The sequence below is a fragment of the Typopeltis vanoorti genome, chromosome 19, assembly GCF_054136105.1.
Source record: "Typopeltis vanoorti isolate ZY-2024b chromosome 19, IOZ_Tvanoo_1.0, whole genome shotgun sequence".
Lineage (NCBI taxonomy): Eukaryota > Metazoa > Arthropoda > Arachnida > Uropygi > Thelyphonidae > Typopeltis > Typopeltis vanoorti.
In genome coordinates, this window is record NC_143567.1 from 17,407,744 (window position 1) to 17,434,790 (window position 27,047).

The 27,047-nt window shown below is 35.7% G+C and overlaps 1 protein-coding gene across 3 annotated transcripts in view; it reads right to left on the reverse strand.

Moving 5' to 3' along the window:
- The window catches only part of LOC150095884 (long-chain-fatty-acid--CoA ligase 6-like), a 267,968-nt gene that overhangs the window by 126,687 nt on the left and 114,234 nt on the right, over window positions 1–27,047 (reverse strand). For all 3 annotated transcript variants that reach the window (XM_090409680.1, XM_090409678.1, XM_090409679.1), the window contains exons 3-5: window positions 22,031–22,145; window positions 14,050–14,117; window positions 4,914–5,015 (exon numbers count right to left, since the gene is read on the reverse strand). In XM_090409680.1, the coding sequence (XP_090265806.1) occupies window positions 4,914–5,015; window positions 14,050–14,117; window positions 22,031–22,145 (285 nt within the window). The remainder of the gene's footprint in view (window positions 1–4,913; window positions 5,016–14,049; window positions 14,118–22,030; window positions 22,146–27,047) is intronic.

A 27,047-nucleotide genomic window follows, 5' to 3' on the forward strand; every position in this document is an offset into this window, starting at 1 on the left:
AAAAAAGATTAAACTATTACAAAGGCAAGAAATTCGACTTTGCTCGTTTCATAAAGAAAATACATAGGAAAACTATGCATAAGTGAAGGCTATATGTTCCTTAAGTGCAAACCTTTCTTTGGAGCTTGGGACTGTTATTGTCTATAAGTATTTCAAAGAAAATATCTCCTCCCTCTTTCTGAAAATTTTATTTCAGAATAATTTTTAAAAATACTTTAAAAACTAAACATCAGAAAGTCAGACAAATCTGGAGCAAACAAGCACAGATATCCCAAAAGTTTTATCACATGTCCAAGAATTGGAAAACTTCAAATGTTACAGAAAATTCATGACATCAGTGCTTATACCATACATTTAAGCAGTCCAATAAAAATAAGCTTTTTCCTAGAACAAAACACTTTCCAGCTCCATTCCTAAAGAATAAGCTCGTACATATACCAATAATTTTTATTTATTTATATTTTTAATAATTGTTCATAGACAAGTGACTGCAAAGCTTATGGCATCAGTTTTGTATAATAGGAAGAAAGGCAATCTGTTGCTATTCTTTTTAAAGAGCTATATGTTTTAGTCTTTGGGAAATACTTCATTAAGAAGGTGGTTCCACAGAAACAGGAAAGAGAAGTGAATGGAAATCAGATTCAGAAGTCAATTTAATTATAAAAGAATGTCAGCCAGCTGTTATGTTATTGTAGGTTTAGCAGAAATAATTGAGCAGGGGAATGACAATGGATGGCAGTACTGCTGAATTATGCCTATGGAAATCTGTAGGAAAGATTGTGGAAATTGAACATCTGTGACAGTGTTGGGAAGAGGCAAGGGACTGCTGTTTAGCTGAAATTCTACTTTCTGAACAGCATCGATATTTTTCTAGTCTTATATACACCACCTAAAATGATGAATCGGTATTCCAAGATTAATGAGATTTGCAATTAGTAAATAGTGGCTGGACAGATGAAAAGTATTGTCTTGAGAAAAACAGGATGCCATGTGTTTTGAAAGCAAGGATGTAATAGAAACTGTCTGTTCCAGAAAAGATTAGGAGTAAATGTCAATCCAAGGAGCAAGATCTGGTTTTGATTACTGAGCATTATCAAAGGGCAGGGAAATAACATTTCCAAAATTATTTTTTGGAAGAATTAAAATCAATGAGGTTATCACTCCACTGAAGGATGTTAACAAAGATCATTTAGGACACTGATAGATCTTTAAGTCAAATGTTTGAACAGAAGATTTGTTTATATGAGGAGGAATGGAAAATGCCATCAGCAAAATTGAATATGGTTTGAAGTCAACAAAAGTTATGCCATTAGGAACATCTGAAGAGAACATCACCATAATCCAAGAGAACTAGCTGCTAATAAGCTCTTGATGCTAAACCATATCAAATGTAACAGGAAAAGCATAGGTTTCTCCTAACCTTTCCATGAAAAGTGGGTGACATGGGTGTGGAGATATGAAGATTTTGATCAGCAGAATTCATATTGGTAGTCACTGATACTTGACAATTTTTTAAGTGTTAAAATTGACTTCTGATGATCTTTTATGTTAGACACCACTGTTGTGAGAGCAACAGACTGATAGTTTAATGGTAGATGCACCTTTTTTTGGAGAAGGCAAGAGCACAGATAAGCAAAAATTATAGCTAGTACTGTGGTCTTCAATGTAGGCTGTGTATGAAGCCGTACTAATTTGTTTCGAAAAATAAGATACTGTTTTTTTTTGGGGGGGGGAATCACCATTTCTAGAAGTGGTTAATAAAAGGATCTTGTGTTAGGCAGGTGGAGAGGACTCAGGTATTCTGGCTGGTAGATGAACAATTTGTTAGGTCACTACTTGTAAGTTCAGCATCTCTTCGAGCTTGATCAGTGGGATTGGAAAAAGGGAGCCAGCTGAAGTTGACATTAAAAGCCACCACATATGATTTCACTGTTAAGGAAATCGTCTGCATTGGCTTTTGTAGTTGTGAATGCAAGAAATCAAAACTTGCCAGGATAAGAATTCAATTAAGTCAGAATGATTCAACACTGAGGGAGGAATAGCAGTAGAACAATCCAAAAGATATCTTTAAGCCATCAGTAAAAAGATTTATAACTGAAATTCCTTTGCCAGAGAATGCCTAAAAAAATGTAAAAAAGAACAAAATTACTGCCCCTTTTCAAAAAAATATATTTGTATGCAGATTTACTCTGTTTAACAAAATTTTTATTAATTTAATTTAAATGACTTAACATCAAGATAATAAATAATAAGGTTTAATGTGGACACTACTAGTTTCGTTGGTAATCCAACTTCAGGTGTCAAAGTACAAAGAACTATACAAAATAATCCAACAGAAACATTACATAATTATATATTCAGCCCCCACCCCCAAACTACTTAGAAAGTAGTTTCTGGGTGGAAACTACTTTCCAAGACTTGACCAGCTTTACCTGATACATATAAAAGAAAATCATATCAAAATCAGACCATCACTTTGAATTTTAAGCAAAAATATATACAGAAACAAATTTGTGTTTTATTATGCATCTAGTAGAGATTTTTGAAGTTTGGAAATGAGACACCTTGAAACTGAAATTTAGAACTATTTATTGAAATCAACAAAAGAAAAAAAATTGCATGTAAACATAAGACAAGTTAGAGCTGATAAATTAATAACACTATTAAAATTAAAAAAACAAAACATAATTGCACATGTTAAAATCGCATATAAAATAGTAAATAACGATCAGTAATATTAAAAACAATCTTAATGAGAAGAAAGAGCCTGGTGTGCTGTTACCAATTTATTGGTATCTGGTTCTATATTTGTTAGCATCATTCTTAAATTACTGCAATCAGCTATTTGCAGTCTGTTTCTTTTTTTAGTTAAAAAATTTGTGACTGCACTTATTACCCCAAGACATCATGGAGTCAAAGACTCATCTGGGAGGTCCTTTTATCACACAAACAGTTCATCATAGTGTGTATTAAACACACTGAAACTCCTTGCAGACACCACACTCTCAGGCAAGGCATTCCGATCATTTACAACTCTGCATGAAAAAAAACTGCTTCTCACCCCCCTACTCACACCCTCTTTATACAGTTTCCAGGGATGACCTCTGGTTCTCCTCTGATCCCCGACTATTTTCTGTAGAACTTCTCCAGCATTGATCCTATAACAACCCCTTACTAACTCGTGTCTATCATATCTTCCCTCTTCCTCCTGTCCACCAGACTGCAAATTACATCTTCTCAATCTTTTCACATACTCGGCATTCCAAAGGTTAGAAACTACCTTAGTCAGTTGCCTTTGGACCCTTTCCAACATCTCTTATCCTTCTGAAAACCAGGGGACCAAATCTGGGCACAATAGTCCATGTGTAGCCTAATAAAAGCCTTATACAATGGAACAAGAATCTCCCTACTTCTACACGTCAGTGTCCTCTGCATCATTTCCGAGAAGCCTTTGTTGTCTTAACAATTTTGGCTACGTGACCCCTAAATTTCAGATCCTTATCCGCTATCATCCTCAGATCTCTTATTTCCTCCACCTCCAACAATATATCCTCACCAAGTATAAATTCTGCATCCCATCTTTGTTTTCCAAATTTTAAAACCTTACATTTTGCAACATTTAACTCGCATCCCCATTCCCAATCACTCATTCAATTTATTCAAGTCTTCTTGTAAGGCCACAACATCTTCTCTACTCTTCACGGTTTGTCCCAACTTTACATCATCTGCAAACAACTGAATATCTCCATCCAAATCTTCACCAATATCATTAATATACAAGTTAAACAGTAATGGCTCTAAAACAGACCCCTGAGGTACTTAGCCCAAATTCCACTGGATGCGATGGAAATGCAATTGAAATCTTTTTTTACTCCAGCCCACAATCCAGGATAAAGTATTGGCATCTGCTTTTGCAACTAAGACTGTCGATACCAGTTTTTGAATTTTAATTTCATTCCTCATTTGTTGTTACTTCTATCAGTTCTTGTAATTGTAACGATTCTTCCATTTATTTGTTTGTACTTGAAAATGGGTCCAAAAATCAATTGGGTATTTTCATTTCAAGAAAATCTTGAAATCACAATGGAGAGCCTCCAAGTGCTAACAACACCTGAGCAAGTCTTCATTACATTTTTCCACTGTTGATAGATTTGGAAACTGGTTGAATTCCCCCTGTCCTAAGTTGCATTTGTAGGAAAAGTACAGGACAAGTTTTGACACAATGCAGAAATAACAGTTTTTGTTAAATTTAACTCATCTCCTTGGAGTTGTAGATTTGTTTCATTAAATGTGTTAAACAAGTCTGTCAAAATAAGCTATGTCACTTTTGAAATTAATCAAGTTGGCTCAAAGAATCGTCCGTTTTCTACAAACTGTAACTCTGAGTCAAAGAGTATAAAATCAATTCAAACAGGCACCCTTTGCTAGCCAACTAATTTCTGTATGGAGTAGCAAGTGACTGAATTCATCATTTTCAATACAAAGTTGTCCAAACAATTTGTCATTCAATCAATGACTTGATTTTGTTGACTGTGTAATTACATAATGTAATGACTTGTGCAGGCAATCACTCAGGTATTCAGCAACTAAATGTTGATGACAAATCACACAGTGTACAGAGAATACATTTGCACTACATCTTTGAAATATGCAATAAAACAGTGATAGCATCCTACTAGGTTAAAAGTTACCTGAAAAAAAAAAATGGGTATAACATGTGAATGTTAAGAGGAGACAAGATTGAACAAAAGTTATGGCAAGAAAAGTTGTCAGTTATTTAAAATAATTTCATCCAGTAAAGATTTAAAACTAATGGAAATAAAGCAACATACTTGTGAAAGAATTAAGTTCTTTACATAATTTCTCAAATTAATGAAAAAAAATAATCACTTATTGAATTTACAATTACTTACCTCCACACGATTTTGAGAATAAATGCCAATGAATGATGACTGGCCATGTTTTATACCTATATTAAGTAATCCTGCCCCAAAGTTTTTTGATCTTTCAAGTACCTAACAATTACAAGAAAATTCTTAAGAATCTACTTTAAGATCAAAGCAAATCTTTAAAGCACTGTTTTTTAGCATGTTAATAATATTTGTGTTGGGTGGTGGTAAGAAACTTTTAAAGATTTGCTCCAATGAGCAAGCACTTGAAAACTAATTAAAGTTATCAGCAACACCTTCCTGAAAAATAGCTACAGAAAAAATACTAATCAACAAAATTCTTCACAAAACTCCACTTAAAAACAAAAATAAATAAAATACTACAGAAATACAACCATAATGCTACCTTTAAACCTCCTGTAAAATTAAAGAACTTACTCCCTCCACTGAGTAAGCCTACCCTAGAATATACTGTATTCACTGCACCTGTAATTTGCCCTATATATAGCTGAAACAGGATGCACAATTCCTATCCTCCCCCACCCCAAAAAAAGGAACACAAATGGTATATTTAATTTCCTAACTATATAGTAAATCTAGCTTTTCTGATCATTCCCTGAATACTCTAAATAGAATCTACTGGAAAGGCACCTGTTGTTCACATAATACCAAAATATGGCAATTAGTAAATTTAAAGAGGACTGTGAAATTCTTATCAACCACCCTAATCTTAATAATGGTGGTCTAAAAATCCCAAGTATATGGATAGCAAAGATTTAATTATAACTAGGAATGTAGTAATCTGGAATCTCAGCTTTAATATAACAAACATTTGTGTTAAATTATATAGGCCTATGAAGCTCAGTGGAAAGGCACTTGCATCCTCTGCAGTTGGTCGCTCGAAGTTAGACTTAAGTTCAAGTCTAATTGTTGACTGGAGGAACTTTCTCTAAGACTTTCTTAGACCGGTTCCTGAGTTAGTCTATCTCTGGCACAGGCAAGCAGGTTTTTCCTCACAGAAGAACTGGTTTTTCATCCCTTAAACTCAAGAAAATCACCCATAGTACCCACATTATTTCAGACAGTAACCTATCTTGTTAGGGTTAGGTACCAAGAGATGGCAGCACTTGTTTGCCAGCCTCTTCATCAGTGGCTGCTACAATTAGTGATAGACATGGGACAGCTATCTCTGATTGGCTACTGGTGGAGATTGAACTGCCCACTCAGTCTCCAAAAAGCTAGATAGGTTATAAAGGCCTTGCTTACTCCCTATAAGGGAATTAAAAGGAGTTAGCTGATTTTTTTTTTGTGTTAAATTATTGATTAGGCCACCAGTTTTGTTGTATTAAAAGTATATGAATTTGTTCTGATGTTATAAACAGGATACATCTTTTTTTTTTTTCCATTAGAGGTCAGGCCAGTAGAATAGTGGTTGATCAAATCATTTGTCAACTTTGACATAGTGTTCCCTAACACAGTTGAAGTTCCAGAATTTACTGAAATGAAATTAGTTGAGTGACATTTTGTAGCTCATCGGTGGAGGGAGAACTCTGGATCATTCCTCTGAGCTGAAGAAGTATACGATTAAGCTTGAAGTCTAGGTTGCTCTCATTATGTATGCAAGTGCATCTTTAGTGAATGCATTCAAGTGATATGATAGGGCATGCAAGTATTCATACAAGAGCCCTCTTAATGAGAAGATGGTTTGTTTTACTTTTCTTTTTGTACATGTAATCCTATCATTTGCACCATCTATAAATTACCTCTGTGATTCCAAGTAGTTTAACACAATTTTTTTAAACTGAACTGAGTCAACTTGCCACAGATTTGGATTTTATGATATAACTAATAATTAACAATAATTAAAAGAATAGCTCATTAAGAGAGTTTTTTTTTTTTTTAATTCAAAAGAAAAAAAATTCTCAAAATTTACAAATATATACAACAAAATCAATTTAACTACTAGAGTGGCAATATATTATTTTATATCACAATATAAAACTGCCTGAAAATCCCCTTTCTACACTCCCTTCTTTATAAAATCTGATAACTGTTTACTTTCAAAGTTTGTCTTGTTTCAGCAGCAACTTTTATATCAGAAATTTTTACTTTACTTATAACAGCAACAGATTAAAGTCTTAAGTCTTCTTAGTATACTTCAGTGCTAGTTCCCATCACTTTCGTCTTGAAATGGCAAGTTTGGTGCCGGAAAGTTAGATTTATCATTGTCGTGAATAAGAGTGACTTGTTTCATTTCATGTTTATACACTACAGGAGGTTTATTTCTATAACTTAACGAAAAATGGAAAATTGGCATTTCTCATAAATGACAATGAGAAATTTCTTTATATACAAAGCAGCAATAAATTGCGAAATGGTTGTTGAGAGTTGTTGACGCAACGCGATTTCTACCCAGTGCTATGAATGTTTAAGTGAAAGAATATCAATTAAGATCGTGGGTGATCGGTGGGAGTAAACATGACTCTCATTGAGGTGGACATTTATTTATTGAATGTGAGTAATGTTCATGAATAAATAACAGGATATTTGAATGAAGTTTACCTAGCCAAATTTTAGGTAATTATTGTGAGATTTGAGAGTGCAAAATGCACAGATGCTAAAGAGGCTGATCCTCTGAGAGGGAGATTTGTCTCCTCTGTATAGAAAGATACTAAAATATTTAAGATGAGAGAATATATAAAATGTAGATGATGTTTTGATGGTATCAGGAAATATATTTTCCTAGAGATGGCTATGGGGGGCTTAGTTAATAGTTTTAATTTAGTATGTAAGTTAATTTTAAGCTAGGTTAAAGAGTGAACATGAAATTATTTCTCAAAAGCAGGATTTAATTCAGTCTTTCAGAGTTATTCATTCCTCCAAAGCCATTTAGAGCCTTTAAGAATAAATTCTAGTGGCGTAGCCTAGGCTAGTGCATGTATTGACAAGAGCGAGAGCATGAACTATACAGGTCTGTAGAATTATTAATAGTGGCAAGTATTAAGGCCTTTAGGTCCTTAAAGCAAGATGGAAACACATTGCCAAGAGAGTCTGAACTGATTCTGTAATAGGTGGAGTTGGGGTGATGAACCTCAAGGTTGATGCAATTGTATACTGTAAGAGAACACTAGAGTGAGCACTAGTGGAAATCAGTATTGATGCAGTTGTGTATTGTAAGAGAGTACTAGTCTGGGGTATGAACCTCAAGGTTGATGCAATTGTATACTGTAAGAGAGCACTAGAATGAGCACTAGTGAAACTCAATATTGTGTAATTATAGAGAGTACTATTGTGGGTGTTGTACCTAAAGGTTGATGCAATTGTATACAGTAGGAGAACATAACCTGATGATAAAGATTACAGGCGAGTTTTACCCTACTGATGACTAGTCGTTGCGATAGTAATCCTGCTCAGTACGAGAGGAACCGCAGGTTCGGACACTTGGTACGTGTGCTTGGTCGAGTGACCAGTGGTGCGAAGCTACCATCCGTGGGATTATGACTGAACGCCTCTAAGTCAAAATCCCGTCTAGCCACTGCAATGATACTGTTCGTGCCTCGCACGTTAAAAGGCAGCGCTAGCCGGAGTTGCTTTCGTACCGTCACGGTACGATCGCTCTGGCGATGAGGCCACTAGAACGGAAGCATCAAGGCAGCTGCTTCCTATGCCGCACCATTCAGCTGTGACGTGCGGGCACCAAATCGTAGGACAATTTGCAGCTGCAAATTGTCCTACTTTGGCCAAACAGGCAGAACAACAAATATCAGAATTTCAGAACACCAAGACTACATCCGGTTTCACCAGTACAGCCACTCTGGGCTGGCAGACCATGCCTTAGATACCCACCATAAAATTAGATGGAAGAAAACAAAAATAATACACCGCAGCAAGTTTAAATACGAAAGATTATTCAAAGAATCTTCAGCAGCTCTAAAAAACGTTCCTAACCTCAACAAATTTGGGTGCATGAAACTGCCCCAAATTTGGAAGACTTTCATTATGAGAACTTCAGCCCAACTGCCAAGACTACCAAATTAGCCCGCAAGAGGGCACCATTAGGACTTTAGGAACAATATTAGTTTCTTGCTTTCTTTCTCATTTGCTTTGTGTTAGTTCCTGAGTGCACATACCATATCTTTATGTTCCTGAAGATGGCAATGTGAAGTTGCCAAAATATAGAAGTAATTCATTAAAGTTACCTTTAATTAATATACGTTATATGTGTTGTTAATTCTGTAAACTAATTACCAGTTATGTCTAACCAACGTAGAAGTCTTGCTACTAGAACTGTAGCTGAACTAAATTTTGATACAGGTATTTGTTTTTCCAGTGAAAAACATGTCCATGCCATTTTGAAATATTTGCAAATTTGATGTCATTTCCTAACTGTCACATCTTGTAGTAAAAAAATGTCAAATATTAATCAAAATTAAAATATTATATTACATTCATTATTTTTGACAATTATTGTATTATTATTCCTTTTCAATTTAATTACAAAAAACAAACCATCCTTATAGCAGTCGATATGGTTTCTATGAACATGAGCAAGTATGCGTATATACACACACACATTCTATAGTATTGAATAACAGGAACCAATGTTTAAATAAAAACTTTATTTTCACTACTAGTTTTGTCTAAACCTAAACTTCAAGGGCATAACAAACATGAATACCATCAAAACTTGAAAGGGAACCAGTATTTTAAAAACAAAACTAAAAAACATATCAAACAAACTGTAGAGATTACAGCTTAGAGTTTAAAAAGAAGAATAAAATCTGGCTGTATACTGTGCACATGAGGTCTCGAGCACGCCAATACTGAACAGTAGAGCTGCGAGAGTCTGGTAGGCTGTAGCATGTTGTTAACATGGATGGGGTTGAGTGTTATTTCTTGTCATATTAGTTCTATATCCCCAAAATTAACTAAAATTCGGAGGAAATATAGCATCAAGATGTTCTTCACAACCTTCCTAAACTACGTTCAATCTTAAGTCATTCAAAAACTAAACAATCTCAAATATCCTGGTGTATATAAAATTCTTTGCAACTATGCTAAACTGTACTTCAAACAAATAGAGAAATCAATAGAACTACGTTTAGAAAAACATCAGAGACATCAACTACAAGAGAACTCGTGCCAGTGCCTTGTCTAGCCATGCTCATTTTCAGCTAATTTGAATTAAGAAACCTTCAACATCAGGTGCTCTGGTAGAAATGACAATACTCATTGCTGTTGTGATGAGATGGAAAGAAAAACTAAGAATTTAAGGAAATAATACTCAACCTCATCCATATAACAATCTAAGCTACAGCCTACCAGTCTCTCACAGCACTACTGTTCAATATTGGCATGCTCAAGACCTCATACACATGCACAATAATACAGCCAGAGTTTATTCTTTTTTTTTTAAACACTAAGCTGTAATTTCTAGTTTGTTTGATATTTTTTTAGTTTTTTTTTTTAAAAAATACCAGTTCCCTTTTAAGTTTTGATGGTATTCATATGTTTGTTATGCATCTCAAGAAGTCTAGGTTTAGACTAAACTAGTCGTGCAAATAAAGTTTTTATTTAAACCTCTGTTCCAGTCATTCGATACTATAGAATATGTTATCTAACAAAGTAAGATAACATATATCTTCCAATGGATATATATAGTAGTATATATTCACATATATACAAAGAAATAAGCTATATTAAAATACACAGCATGCTAAAGTCTCACTAATTTGGTCAGCTGTTAACAATGCTGGCCTGACCTGTTGTTAAAAATAAATCCTTACTATATACAAAGAGTCCTTTGTATGATAATAGTAATTTCTAGGCAACAGACAATTTATAACAAATAAATTAATAAAGTTGGGGGGTAGAGATTACAAAGTTAAATAAGAACAAAACTAGTACTGATTGTGGCCACTATATGAAATAAGAGTTGAAAGTGTTAGCATCCTAAAGCGGGGCTTGCCGTAGTACTTGGGAAGTTGTGCCATCCATATTCTTGTTTAGATTAGGATGGTTTATCAAAATTTCACAGGCTCAAATTTACATAGATACCAGGTTTTTGCATGATGTAAGCAATGATATCTTTACAATCAATTTGCTATAGGTGTTAAAGAGCATAACCCAATTTACTTAGACTTACATTTTATGTGCCATTTTTTTTATGAATTTGGCATTATTCAGTAGTATACACTATAGGATGGCCCAGAAAATCCTTAGTTTTCCTTCCTTCTCTTTTCACATTTAAAGTAGCATTAAGGTTGTAATGGTGTAGCTTTCTATTTTATCTGACAACCCTTTAATACATGAAATAGCTATGCTTTTACTATAATCTACAACTGTTCAGAAAGAAGTCAGTGGACCTCATTGGCAAGGTGTATCATCCAAGTAACGAAAGAAAAAAGCATGATAAGCATATCCAGGAATGGAAGAGTTGATTTTCAGTTTCAATGGTAAATTTTATGTGTTCATGTTGTTTGTTGAGAAGGACGAGAAAGATGCTTGAAGTATAGCAGCCACGTGACCAGAGAATGAGAATAGTCAATGTAAGCCAAACTAGGTTTTGAAGTAAAGGAATCTAGAGCACATTGCTTAAAAGTTTCTATATAAAAGTTAGAAATTGGAAAGGAGAAATTGTGACTCAAGAGTACTTTTTTTTTGTAGGAAAAAAAAAGTCTTGCCATACAAAGTAACTAGACCCGAGTTTAGTACATGGGCAATATTAGGTGGAAATCTGCTCTGTAAGAGAGAATCATTGATTGAAACATTTGTGTGTGTGTGTGTGTGTGTGTGTGTGTGTGTGTGTGTTAAAGATACCAAGTTATTTTAAACCTGATTTTACTCCAATTTCCCAAGTAAGCAAATAGACAAACAAGTCAAGTTTGCACCTGCACGTATTGCGAGTCTAGCTGACCCTCAAAGTAGTGAAAGTCAAGGCAACTCGTGGTAAAGGTAGAATAAGCGCTGATCAATATTCTTAATATTTACCCTTAATGCACAGCCCATATCCTTGAGGAGATGTATGATGCTATGTATTAAAGGCAAAGGGGGCCACTACCCAGACTGGTTTCGGCCTTTATTGAGGTCTCATCAGTGGGAGCCAGGCTAGAAATACCAAGATTTTAGTAATACAGAGCTTATAAGTATTTTACCAGAACAAGTTACCATAAGGTGTTTTAACCTTGTTAAATAAAAATCTCAGGATGAGATATAAATGTAGAAAGTATTTTACCTTGGGTATAATAAATGTTAAAGATACCAAGCTATTTTAACACGTTCGCTGCCAACTACGAGTATACTCATAGTTGGTAAACCAGCTACACAAGCCAGCTACGAGTATACTCGTATGATGCTTGCCGCTGGCAACGAGATTACTGTACTGACCTTGAAGTGAAAATGATTGGCTTCTGGAGCTAGCATCAGAACTGTGTATTCTCATAGATGGTATATGCTCTGCACAAGCCAACTACGAGTATACTCGTATGACGCTTACCGCCGGCAACGAGATTACCGTACTGACCTTGAAGAAGTGAAATTGCTCGTGGCAGTGAACGTGTTAAATCTGGTTTTACTCCAATTTCCTGAGTAAGCAAACAGACAAACAAGTCAAGTTTGCGCCTGCACGTATTGCGAGTCTAGCTGACCCTCAAAGTAGTGCAAGTCAAGGCAACTCACGGTAAAAGGTAGAATAAGCTCTGATCACTATTCTTAATATTTACCCTTAATGCACAGCACATTTTATTTATATATATAAGTGCCTAATAATTCATTTTTATTGAACTTTGTTTTTGATTTTATGTATGAAGTGTTCTTTATATAGGAGGGAGAATGATCCAACAACTCCTTGGGTTGACATTTCTTGGATAGGTGATAATACAGGGTATTTCAAAAAGAACGACCCGATTTCAAATAATTATATTTAATAACGAAAATGTGGTACAGTTACAAAATAAATTACCTAGCATGAAGTAAGGCCTGAAGTTTCACTCACCATGATTACACATGCTCAATGTGCTCTCCACCTGCTGCACGGACAACATCAAGCCGATAGCTGAATTCATCCCAAACGAGTCTGAGAGTGTCTTCTGTCACAGAATTTACTGCAGCAGTGATTCTGGTTCTGAGCTCATCCAAGTCAGCAGGTAATGGAGGAACATAAACAGTCTTTTACATATCTCCATAAAAAGAAGTCACAAGGTGTGATGACTGGAGATCTTGGATGCCAAGTCGTGGGGGTCCCATGCGTCCAATCCAATGATGAGGCAATGTTTCGTTTAGAAACAGACGAATTTGGGAGGTTCCAACGTGGGGGTGCTCCGTCTTGCTGAAAAATGTAATCTTCAGATTCTTCATTCAGATGTGGAAGTAGCCAGTCCTGCAGCATTTCAAGATAGGAGTTTCCCCATAACAGTGTTTCCTCAAAAAAGAAAGGGCCATAAACCTTTCTAACAGACCACACAAAAAACATTAAGTTTCGGTGAATCATGTTCATGTTGTACAATTTCATGTGGATTCATGTAACTGCTATTTGGATGCTAGTAATGGTATAAGTGTCGTTCATTTGTGGTTCGTGGTTGCAGAAATATACAATTTTCAAATCTGTACATTCTTTTTGAAAACGCTCTGTATTAGGGCTGACTATACCTTCAACTATTAGCTGAAGCAAAACATCATACTTACATCATAATACTTTAGGAACACCATAAATTCTGGGACATATAGTAATAGCTTTTTAGCAAAATGATGGGCAAGAGGTGACAGACTTAAGTTATTGAATAGTTTTTTTAAATCTCGTGAGTTGGATTCTAGTTCATAAGTTGAGGAATGTTGCAATCAGAAATTCGTTATTCAAGTAGCCTGGTCATAAAGATTCTTCACACCAACTTTGCTTAGGATTGGATAAAAGTATAAATAAGAATATACTTTCTTGGCATCTTTAATTTATAACCGAGTGAAAAAAGATTTAATTACATAAAGGCAATTGATCCTAATACTACGTTCAATTTTTCATTAATTTTCCATCTCATTTGATTGCAGATTAAAAATTGGACACATGCTTGCTATTACAACTGTAGCATCATTTTGAAGATTTAAGCTAACTTATTTAAATAATTTTGCATTTCTGAAGCCCGAAATCTAATGTGCAGTTCATACATACCTCTTTATAAGTGATCCATTTATACTTTCCATTCTTTCCTTCTCTCCATCCTAAGCACTGACCATTACCTACCAATGAAAATAAAATTTTTAATCAAACCTTTGTTTTCCAAGTTTATATTCAAGATATCCAATTTCTGAATATCTCAAGAACTTTGACCTCAGAACTTCATAATGTTCAATTAAATTAAGTACTTAATTTCCCCAACAACAACATACATTAAGAAAGTTCTTTATGCATAAGAACATTTCAGTTCATTGAATGAAGTGATCCTATAACATCTCCACCAAATGACATTTTTCCTAATTATTCTTACAAGTTCTTATTCTTACAATTATTCTTTCCAACAATCTGTGGAAAGATTGTTGATACAATGAATGGCAAATCAAATCCACCTTTCTACATTTGGCTGTGTGATGAGTAATGTAGACAAGAGAAAAAGTGACTAGTAAAGATAGTATTACTTAACAGGAACAAGATGATTATCTTCTTTCCCTTTTCAGTATTCTCTAACTACAGTTATGACTGCAGGTATAAATGTATGAGGTGTGGCCATTAAATAACGAGACTGGTTGCAAAAATGTAGTTTATCATTGCATTTGGACAACTTAATTGTTATCCCTTTCAACATACTCCCCTCCTCTATCTATAGACCGTTGCATACGAGTTTTCCATTGTTGGAAGCAATACTGCAAGTCATCGGGTGTCATCTGCTTCAGTAGTGCTGCCATTTTCTCCTTTACATCATCCACTGACTGAAAATGGATGCCCTTCAATGCAGATTTCAACTTTGGAAAGTTGAAAGTCGCATGGAGCTAAATCCAGCAAGCAAAGTGGATGGTCCAACACTGGGATCTTATAAGCCAATACTGCTTCACAGACAGTGCACTATAGGCTAGAGTGTTATCCTGATGGAGAATCCAAGCATTGTTCTTCCACAGATCGGGTCTCTTCTTCCTCACTCGTTCTCTCAGCTTGGCCAGAACCTCAAGGTAATAATGTTGGTTAACTGTCTGAACCTCTGGTACCCATTCAACCATTACCATGCCATTGATATAAAAAAAAAAAACTGATCAGCATTGCCTTCAGTTTTGACTTGCTCATTCTTGCTTTTTTCATTCTTTGTGACGTGCGAGTTTTCAAGTGCATCAATCGTCTCTTTGCTTCTGGATCATACTGGAAAATCCACGTCTCATCACATGTGATGATCTTCTCCTACAGGTCCAGCTCCGTTGTCAGCCGTTCCATGATGTCAGACATTTTGGCAAAGCGACTTCACAAGTTTCTTTTATAACTGCCTACAGACTAACTACGAGTGACAGGGAACAATGCTTATCTCAACTGCTTCTAAAACCTTCAAGTTCATTCACAGCATAAGCGCATCCCACTGCTACGAGCACACAGTGCACCTCATCTCGTTATTTAATAGCCACACCTCTTAAGTTGCCATTTTTGAGTTTACTTTTTAAAAGTAATGCTAAAAAAAGTTCTGATTCCAAAGATTATAATTGGCATTATATTCTATACACACTTACTTGATAGGCATTGCTCTTTAAGAGAAGTAGTAATTAATATCAATTTATCAATTATATTACTCAGTAACTAAATTAAACCAGATTTTGAGATTCTCACTTATGATATACATTTCCAAGGGGAGGAGAAGAAATTAAAAAAAAAATCATTGCATATTCAGGCAGGCATTTCAGCTTTTTAAGAAAAAAAGTGCCAGTAAAGATAATAGTTGCTTTAAATGAAAGCAATTATATAATCCTTCCATGATCAGAAGATGATAGTGAGGATCTATTAAAATCAACTCAGAATACACAAAGATCTAGTAAAATAGAAATTTATATTATTTTGCTATTTAACAAAATGAACAGTCTGAATAAAAACAAAAGATGTCCAAGACAAATTTAGGACAAAAGATCTTAATTACCAAAAACATCCAGCTAGATAGTTATATACATTTCACAATAAAAATGCAATTAAACAGTTGCCTATGAAATTTTTTTACATATTATGAAAAAAAAATGAACATAAAATATTAAATCCCAGAATACAGGTTTAAACCTATCTTTCCAGGATTAATGAAAAATAAAACTTTAGCATAAGAAAATATAATGCAGCTTTGATAGCATTAAGTTACCAATTCTGTCAGATATTTAAAAATCAGCATGTAGAAAGTTACATAACTGATATGCTAAGGCATATGGATGATAAAAAGGAACATATCACAGTATGTGAGAAGTGCGATGAAAGGCTACGACTTTCTAAAAGTGAGAACAGCATTACCAGGAATTGGATGGGAGTGCTCGCGACAATAGTAATAAAAGTGACATGGAAGAGCTTAGGCAAGAGTTAATGAAAATGAAGAGTCAAGTTAAATAGATGGAGGAAATTGAACATTTGAAGAAGAGCATAACTATAGTATAAATAACTAGAAGTTAATAAGATGCAAATATCTTAGGATGACAGGGTTCTTTATATGGCAACTCAATCCTTGAAGGTGTGGTGAAAAGAAAATGCACAAGACATGTTTTACAGGTGGTGCAATAAAATGAATTGCATACAGGGAAGGAATGGGCATCAGAATTAGTGGTGTGGTAGAATAATAGTGTCATTGGGAAATTGGTTAGTTTGTTGCCAGATACAGTAGTGGACTGAGGAGAGCAATGATACCAAATAACAAAATGACTGAATTGTGTCAGGCAGAGAGTGTTCAGTTCAGTTTGTGAATGTACAGAATGAATTCTAAGGGAAGTTGGAATGGTTCAAAGCTGATGGAATGCATATGAATGGCTTTGGTATTGGTCATTTGGAGCAATTGTTGTTTAATAAGAGTGCACAGGCTTCACATGAAATTAGTACCTCTATGAGTCAGATGGTTAAGAAAGAAACAGGTTGTGGAAGGGTGGGAAGACGATGGATACAAAAAGGTGAGGAAGTCATTATGGCAGAGCAGAGTAATGCAGTACAAAATGGTGCAGATGATAGGAATGTGAACAAAAATCAGAGAAATGGTGATGGTCAGAATGAAGATAGAAGTGCACTATAACAGGAGTAAAGAGGAATTATGTTGATGGAATGGCCTCAAAGAGTGGAAAATTGTTATTCTTGTATACTAATGTATGGAGTATCAGAAATAAAGGGACTGAGTTTGTAGAACTGATTGAATTAGTATGCCTAAAGATAATTGGCATAAGTGAAACTTGGTTGACTGAGGATGATATACTGTAAGGACTTGTAATGGCAGGATACAGAATTTTCCAAAAGGATAGGAAGATGAAGAGAGGGGGAGTATTGTTAATGGCAGTACAGGAATTGTGTCCTTCAAGAGTCTAAGTGGAAAACAGTGGTGCATGTGAAGATTCTGAAGCTCTTTGGCATGAAGTTGAGATCAATAGAATAGTATTTCTATAGAATAATAGGTTTATCGGTGTTAGATTTGATAATATCCTCACAGGATGTGGCTGTGAATGAGGTATCAACACTGCCACCTGTTGGTGAAAGTGATCATGAGGTATTGGTGTGGAAGGTAGTCAAAACAGCAAAGTTATTATCAAGAAGGTCTATATGTGGAGCTATAAAGGTGGGTGATTATCAGAAGATGTTGACAGCACATGGGAAATGATAAGGCAGTATATAACAAGCAATGCATAACTGCATACCAAGAGTCAAGCAAATAAACAGAGTAGAAGTTAGATGGATGAACAGTGAAATCACACAAGAAGCGTTACAAAAGAAGTTATTGAGGAGTACAAGACAGTTTGCAATGAACAGATGCTAATGAAGAATATAAAGTGCAGTCCAGAAAAGTTACGAGCATGGTTAAAAAAAAGAAAAATTAAGAATATGAGAGGAGATTGGCCAGTCAGGTCAAAGCTAATACAAGGGAATTTTTCTGCTATGTGGCAAGCAAGAGGAAAAATAATTATGGCAGGTTAATGATGGTGGATAGCTATGGTAGCAGAGCACTCAGCAAATGATATAGTGGAAATATTTAACAGACACTTCAGTGTAGGTGATACTATGAACATGTAGAGGGAAGGAAAATTAAGAGAATTAAAGGTGAAACAATCTGATGTGTATCAAGTGTTGTTCAGGTTATATATTAATAAGATTGTGGGAATGGATGATGTATCACATATTTTTAAAGAATGTGTGAAAGAGACATGCCCTAGTCCTGGTTATTTAACGAGTCTTGCAGTGGGCAAGATTCCCAAGATGTTGGAAAAATTGGTTAGAAATAGAATATAGGATTGGGTTGATGAACATAACATTCTCTATGATGATAAGCATGGGTTTGTTAAGGGCAAGTCTTGTTTTATACCAGGGGTGGGGAACCTTTTTTTCTGCCAAGGGCAATTTGGATGTTTATAACATCATTAGCAGGCCCTACAAAATTATCAACTTAAAAATTAGCCTGCTATATTTGGTCAAACATTTAACTCACCTCTAATGTGATGGCTGGAACTGCTTCTCTTTGGTGAGGCATGCGATGTTAACTGGTATTGAGGATGTTGCTACTCGCAACTGCGTTTCCAGGTTTGCGTCGATCAATATGGGGCGCAGTCGACTCTTTCGATGGTAAGTTTTGAAAAGAACTGCTGGCAGCAGCAAGCTGTTCCGAACACAGATGCATATTTCAATGCATGTCTCCTCAACGTGAGAAATTCGTCTATGCTTATATAATGTTCATAGAACTCAAGCAATGGGAGGTTGTTGTACCTAGCTTTCAGCTCATTATCGCTTTGCAGCTGAATGATTTCTTGTTGTAGGTTATCAGGTACATCAGTCGGTTCCACATTGAATGGTGTAGCAAAGAAGTTCAATTCCATTTGTTTACTTTTCACGTCCTTTAATCTTTCATTAAATGTCTCAATTAGTTTTGCACATTCACCAGCATATTCAAGTGTCGTATAAGTCCTTCCAGAGTGGGGAAATGCACAGTGTTATTCCTTTTGAGTTGCACTTTCCACAGCCTTAATTTAGCTTCAAATGATTTCACGTTTGGAAGCAGGGAGTTGAGAAGCTGGTTGGAGCCCTGCAGCTTGACGTTCAAGCTCTGAGAGGTACTTAGCAATGTCCACTGTGAACGCTAGATCACACAGCCACTTGCTATCATTGAGTTCCCCGATAGGTTTCGCCTTCATCTCCATGAAATGCTCGACTTCATGACGCAGTTCGTAAAACCTCATGAGCATGTTCCTGCGACTCAGCCACTGCACTTCACAGTGATAAACAAGATCACCATACTCAGACTCAAGATCATTCAGTAACTCCTTAAACTGGCGGTAGTTAAACCCTCTGCTTTTGACAAAATGTATGCATGACACTACTGTTGACATATTGTTGAGCCGCAACAACTGTGCACAGAGATGATTCAGTTCTTTCTTTCTTGAAAAATGCAATTAACCCTTTTTTGCAAGCCAACCATGGTTGGAGCTCCATCTGTAGTAAGACTACTTAACTTTCAAAATGTTAGCTCAAGTTTTTTCATTGATAAACCAAGTCTCAAGCAAGTCCTCACCTCTTGTAGTGCCATGCATAGCTTCCAGTGATAGCAGTTCCTCTTGCATGTCAAACTCTACAGTTATCCCACGAACGAAAACTGCCAGTTGTGCTGTATTTGTTATGTCCGTTGTCTCGTCACAAGCCAGAGAGAAAAATTTGTAAAATCCTTCAATGTTTTTTCAATATCTTGTGCTAAGTCAGTAAGCCGATCTGAGATGGTTCTCTGAGACAAACTAACACTCTGAAACAATTTTACTTTGTCTGGTGCTAACAACTCTGCAGTAGCCACCATGCACTCTTTCACAAACTCTCCCTCTACATGAGGCCTCAGCTTCTTTGCAATTACTCACTACATAACTCGTCTGAATAATGTTGTCTGTCACAATGAGGCTTAGTGAAAGCAGCTTGTTGCGATTCCAAACTCTGCTGAAGAGCATTGATTTTATCCAGATGCATTTTGCCTCCCAATTCATTGAGTTTAGCATGTTTTGAACTGTGATGACATTCCAGATTGCTTTTTTTTCATTACTGCTAACGTTGCCACAAACTAGGCACACAGGTTTGCCTTTGACTTCAACAAAAAAAAATAATCATTTGTCCATTTCTCTTGGAAAGATCGACACTTTGAATCAACTTTTCTTTTCTTTGTATACATAGTTGCCATTTGTAGGATGTCACACCACTTAAGTTTTAATAACTACCAGTGTGTGTGTTGCCAGCAATGCGATTATTTTGTTTTGACCGCTGTTCTAATCCTGCATCTTGGATTTGGAACATATCCAATGTTTGTACCATCGAATCTCAAGGTCTTCTCATTGGCTGCCACGGCAGCCGACGAGAAGCATACGTCTCTGTCCCATCATATACTCTTGTGTCCTGTCTATCCTGTAATGGATGTTCCTTGCTTGTCCCTCAAAATTTATGTCATTATGATGCACTTAATATAAAATTTATGTTGTTATGAAAAAAGCAGTATTGAATTTTGAGTCCCACCTGCAGTTGCTTTGGCAGGGCCAAACAAATGATTTCGCAGGCCTGACGTTACCCACCCTTGTTTAGACAATCTGCTTATATTTTATGATATTCGTACACTTTGCAAAAGCATGTGATAGATAGTTGTGTACACGCAGCAGTGGATAGGAATATATATATATATATATATATATATATATTAGTTAGATGGATTGGCTCTCTGAATGATACCAGCAAGTTGTGTATGATGGGACCATCTCTCAGAAAAGGAAGTTGACCAGTAGCATGCCTCCGAGTTCTGTTCTTGGGCCCTACTGTTTAACTTGTTTGTTAATGATATTTCACATAGATTGACTGGGGATCTTCAAATGTTTGTTGATGATGCAAAGTTAAGTAGACTTATCAGTAGTAGTGTTGATGTTAATTTTTTACAGGAAGATTTGAATACACTTAGTTTGGACAAATGGTGGGTGTTGCAGTTTTAATGTTAATAAATGGAAGCTTAAGAAAAATAAATGGATGCAGACTTCCGAATGTCCTAATCAATACTTTTCCAACTGAAAAAAGAAGACCTGAAAGATCAAGAATTACCTGGCTGAAATTAATAAAGAACATTTTGGGATGGAGAACATAAGGAACTTTTTTCAAACAGCAAGGAATAAAGACTTGAAGATCCTGCTCAAGGGAAGACTCAACCCGTCTTGCATGGAAGAGAAGAAGAGAAATGAAAGGTGTTACTTTTGCGATACAGAGATATAAGGCTACATACTGTATTGGTGTAGCTGTACTTTAGGATGTGGATGCGATTCAGGATCTTGGAGTGATGGTGGACAGTGGACAATTCTGAGGGCACATCACGTGTTAAAAAGACTGCACATAGTATTGCTGCTATAATAAAAATGGAGGGATAAGGAGATGGTGCATCTATATAAGACATTGGTCAGACCACATATATGAACTATTCTGCTCAGATTTAGTCACCTAGTTTTCATTGTGATCTGGAGACATCAGAGAGGATTCAAAGATGAATAACCAAAGTGATATCAGGAATATAAAGTTTGGTTACGAAGAATGTTTGAGAGAATGAATTAGAGGTTGGTGGATATTAGAAAAAAAGAGGATATATATAATAGAATCCCTTAACTTGAAGGTCTCTATTAGATTAATACAGAAGAAATTATAAAAAGAGTGGATGTTAAGAATGAGAGGCCATCCCTGGAAGTGGTATAGAGATGTGGTGAAGAAGGAAGTGAGGAGTAGATTTTTTTTTTAAATGGAGAATTGTTGGTGAGTAGGATGCATTGTGAATGCAGGTAGTGTAAATAACCTCAAAACTCATTATGATAGACATGCTGCTGTTTGAGTGGGCCTCCCACAATTAGTCTGTTGACCACATGGAGGTTATCAAATAATATCAATTATAGTGACTTAATTTCTAAATGTTCAAAACTCTCCTAAGAATATTTATTATAAAATCCATAAGTGGTATTCTTACCTGACATTTTCTCTCCTCTTTGCATTGCCTGAAGAATTGTTTCAGTTCCTTCGTACAGAAATCCAGTAAGTTTTCCATCAGGAGAAAAGCATGAAGCTCTTATATGATCAGATTCCTATGAAATTCAGAGGTTTAAAACTTGATCAAAAATTGTCTATAGCGAGTCATTTTCAGACCTTTGTCATTGAATAATTAAATATCTTAACTTAAAGCAGATTTAATTCCAGAGTCAAGAACTATAGTTTTTAGTTAATTTCAAAATAAAACAAATTCATTATTTACAAATAATGTAAACCCAATAACTTCATACTTCAAAAAAGGGAGGAGACAATTTACGCCAACCTTCTTAAAAACTATTAAGCAGCTAGTCAATCTTCACACTTCATTCCTGAGATTAATTCAAATCTTTAACCAAGTTCTTAAAATTATTATCTCACTTTTCTTCAATCGAGTGAAAATGTTATCAAAATAGGTTTCTTATTTCTTGTAAGAAAGTTCTTAACTTTTGATGATATAGGTCTGCAAAAAAAAGAAGACTAGCTGTCACTTTGACAAGGACTACAGATCTGACAAACCTCTGTAGCCTCTTCACTTCTCCAAAAAAACTATCCCCCATTCAAGATACCTCCCAAGTATCACAAAATAACATATGCTTAACTTAAAAAAATTTTTTTTTTTGGCAAGGGGATACACAAACCTCTAAAAATGCATAACATCATCCAGCATTTCTTAAAGACATGCATGCAAAGAAATAGAAAGACAACTATAGGTGGTCAACATCAAGACATAGCTCAGATATAAACTGTACACTCAAATGCATTAATATGAATGAGAATGAAGTTCAAAGATAACCAAACCTTAGCATTAAAATCTAAAAAAAACCAACTTGGCAAGAAAAACAAGTCGTCTCCATCGAAGGAAAATAAGAATGAATGTCCGACAGGAAATTGATACAGTTCAGGAAAATAATGTAAAGAGTTAATTGGAAGATTTTGAAAACAATACAAGATAAATTTATTTTTTATTATACAACTATAATAGAAATAATTATGTAACTAAATTTATATAGTTCTTTTATTCTAAAGAACTCTACCAAATGATGAAGCCTAAGAATGAAACAAAAAATGAAACTGAAGGTAAAAAAAATTACCTCTGGACAGTAATAAGAATGGTTGTTAAATAAAAAAGTACAGAAAGGCAACTGGATCAGATGAGACATATCTGAGTAAAGATTTTACCATGGTTATGCTGAATAAAGAAGGCTTGGCAAGATCAAATCCAGGATGACAAGAGAAGTTGGATAAAATCGTAATAAACTGAAGGATAATGCCAACTTGAGAACATGCAACAAAAAAATTGTAAAACTTAAGAACAAGCATTTTAGCTCAGAGCTTTCTAAAGCCAAAAGATCATTTTATCTGCTCTTTAGAAATTTATCTATACCCAATTAGTCAGAATAAGGATTTATTTAAGATTCGAGCAATATGGTACTAAGCAAAATTGTAGAAACCTTACATTGACCAATCTTCCTATAGAGAAGTAACGTATTGCTCTATAGCACGTCAGCCAAGAGGATACACATTCAAATCCTGCCAAAGGATGGATGTTTGCAATTGTCCTACTAACCATTTACCATATGTACTGCAGTAACCTGTGTGTTGCCACAGTATGACCCTTGATGTCTTTGCACCATAAAAATCAAAAAATAATGCTGTACATAGCTGGAACAGCAAAGCCAGTTTAATGTTCATGTGTTAAGGCATAAGTGCTGTGAGAACAGAGGTTTCATGGAGTATTGACAGCACTAAGAAAGAATTAATAACTAATTGTAATGCTTCCAATGTTATTAGAACTTCTGACAACTGTTTCCCAAATTTTGGAGAAGTTTAATGCATCTATGGTCAGCATATCCAATCTCCAGCCAAAAGACTGCAGGTTCAAATCCCACCAAGAGCATGGATGTTTGCGATTATCCGTGAAAATACTAAGTGGTAGCAGCCAATAGACAGCATTGGTGTAGATGTCGGTAGTTGCAGTTGAATGTAGTTAGTGGATTGAGTTGAATGGTGGAGACAATCGTGGAGTGGGTGCCCTCCCTAGATGAGCCTTTGGATTCCTTGGAGGTGTCATGTAATAATAATGATAAATTAGATTGATTTCTGAGTACCACTGCAGATTCCAAAACCAGTCTTTCCTTTTAAATTTACTATGGTGGAGCATGGTTTTCTTCCAGAAAATCCCATGAGTGGTATCCAATAAATGGTCTGCAAGACCAGATAGACCACAGTGTTGATTTGCAGAGGTAAGATTTGTGTTCATCTACATGAATAGTGGCTGATTTACCTGTCTATCTAAAGCAAGCCAACTTGCAGGAACAGGGTACTTTATATACTCCAGGTATAGATATGAGGGAGTTGATCTTTGGTAAATTGGATAAGGGTTGCAAGTTTCTAGCAGGGCTTAAAAGCTGTGTAGAGGTACTTTTTTTTTTTTTTTTTTTTTTTTAAACAATGTGCCCCAGACATAGGGGGATGATGGCATTTCTGAAATATGAGGAAAATAGTTTTTTTTTTTTAGTTCTGTAAGCACTGTAGCCATTGGCAAGGTGTATATATATGGTTGAGTTCTGTTGAAAGAGGTTCAGACTTCACATCGCCTCCTAAAAGTAATCTATTTTCTGGTCAACTTATTGCTCTCAGAAAGTTACTAAAAAGATAAAGTATTATCATCAGTAGACCAGGTAAGGGTAATGCCACAGAATATAATCAAAAAATGGATATTATTCTCTGAGATCATGCTACCTACATCCCACTAGATCACAATCCCACCAAAAGTTAAATTAAAAAGCCTACTTAAAAGTATCTTCCTAGCTGCTGGACATTACAAAAAACTCAAGCCCTTCGGTTTTTATTCCCCCAGATATGTAGTTTATCTGAAATCTGCAAACCTAATCCCCCCCCCCTGACCAATAGTAGATGCCATTGATACTCCATGCTACAAATTGTTAAAACAGTTGGCAAACTTTCTCACTGGACTTCCTATATATATAAAAAAAATACCCATTTTAAAATCTTAGTTGAAAATATAACTTTAAATAATACATACATACGGAGGCTGTTCAATAAGTTATAAGACTATATTTATACAGAAAACAGATTGCCTTTAATCGTCATCATTTACGTGGTCTTTTTCGAAGTAACTACCGTGAGACGCAATGCATTTGTCCCAACCTTGCGTCCACTTCTTAAACACATGTGAAAGTCAGTTTTTTGAGAGTTCTTTCAAAACCGCCTCCGCAGCTTTTACACATGCTTTGTTGCTTTCGAAATGTCGGCCTCTTAGTGGTTTCTTGAGCTGAGGAAACAGCCAGAAATCGCACGGTGCAAGATCAGGTCTGTATGGAGGGTGTGGTAGGATACTATGTTGTTCTTCTGCAAAACGTCCACTACACCACCAGCAATACGTGGCCTTGCATTATCGTGGTGCAATAAGAAGCCATTCTTCAGCAATGAAAGCTTCCTTTTGATGTGCTGTACCATTGTCCGTAAAATATCTGCATAGTATGAGCCGTTTACAGTATTCCCAGGTTCTACAGCGTGTTGGTAAACAATGCCTTCGTAGTCAAAAAAACATTATGGTCATAACTTTACCAGCCGATTTTACAGTTTTTGTTTCTTGGGGGTAGGCGATGACGGATGCTTCCATTCACTGCTTTGTTGTTTCATTGTAGGGTCATAGTGATACAACCAAGCTTCATCTGCTGTAATGATACGTTTTAAGAAGTTGTCGCCTTCTTGTTCCAGTCTTTCTTTCTTTCCATTCTGTGCACACATCCACTCGATGCTGCATTTACTCCGGTGTCATGAGTTTGGGAATCCATCGGGCACAAACACGTTTCAGTCCCAAATGTTCAGCCATGATTGAGTGAACACTTCCCACAGAAATATTTAGGATAACATGCAGCTGGCGTACTGTAATTCTGCGATCCTCCTTGATAATCGCTGATCATTGTCTCCGTGATGGACGTTGAAGTTCTTCCCTCACGTTCAAGATCTTCCACATTTTGCCTTCCTAACTTAAAAGTTTTATGCCAGCGAAAAACACTTGCCCTCGACATTGCTTCATTGTGGAAAGCTTCGCGTATCATGATAAAAGTGTCCGATGCAAATTTTTGCAAACACACACAAAATTTAATCGCATAACACTGTTCCAAGGATGCTTCCATTTTGACGACTGGTCGCGGTTCGTAGGTGCACCGAAACAAGCTTGCGTTTAGTCAGGTGACACTCTGGCACATCAGCCAGTATACGCCATCTATCAACCTCTTTTGTTAATACAGACAGCAACATTTTTTTATTCCACAGAAATTAATATTGTGAGGAGTGGTTTCGCGACAGTAAAATTAGTCTTATTACTTATTGTACAGCCCTCGTATATATACATACAGGTAAGCTTTGGCATCACCTCATTGTTTACCAATATTCCCTCAAATGACACCTTAACACTTAAAGTTTTTCCTTCTGATATCTAAGATCTCTTTTCCTTTTCCCTCTCATCCCCACTTGCTAATTTTCACTTGAAAAATTTTGAAAAACAAAACCATAGACTCAGCCCTCTCAAATCTACTGTCTAAGATATACATAGATGCGTTTTCTATTTGGCCATATTGTCCAGATACATTACTCCTTCCTCAATAGTCTACATCCAAGAATCTGGTTTATGATAGTAAAAGAAAATAATAGTTTACCTAGACACTTTAGTGACATGTCTTCTGATTGGTAAACTCTCTCACACAGGCAGATATATTCACAAACTTTCCCAATAGAGCCTATATCTTTGTTCCAATGGAACCTCTTAACAGAACTCAACCATATACACAACACCTTCCTATTCAATGGCTACAGTGCTTACAGAATTAAAATAATTCCCCATTCCTTGGCCATCCTTTCAGAAGGATTTCAGACATTCCATCACCATCCCCTATATCTGGGGCACATCATAAAAAATAGCTAGGTCT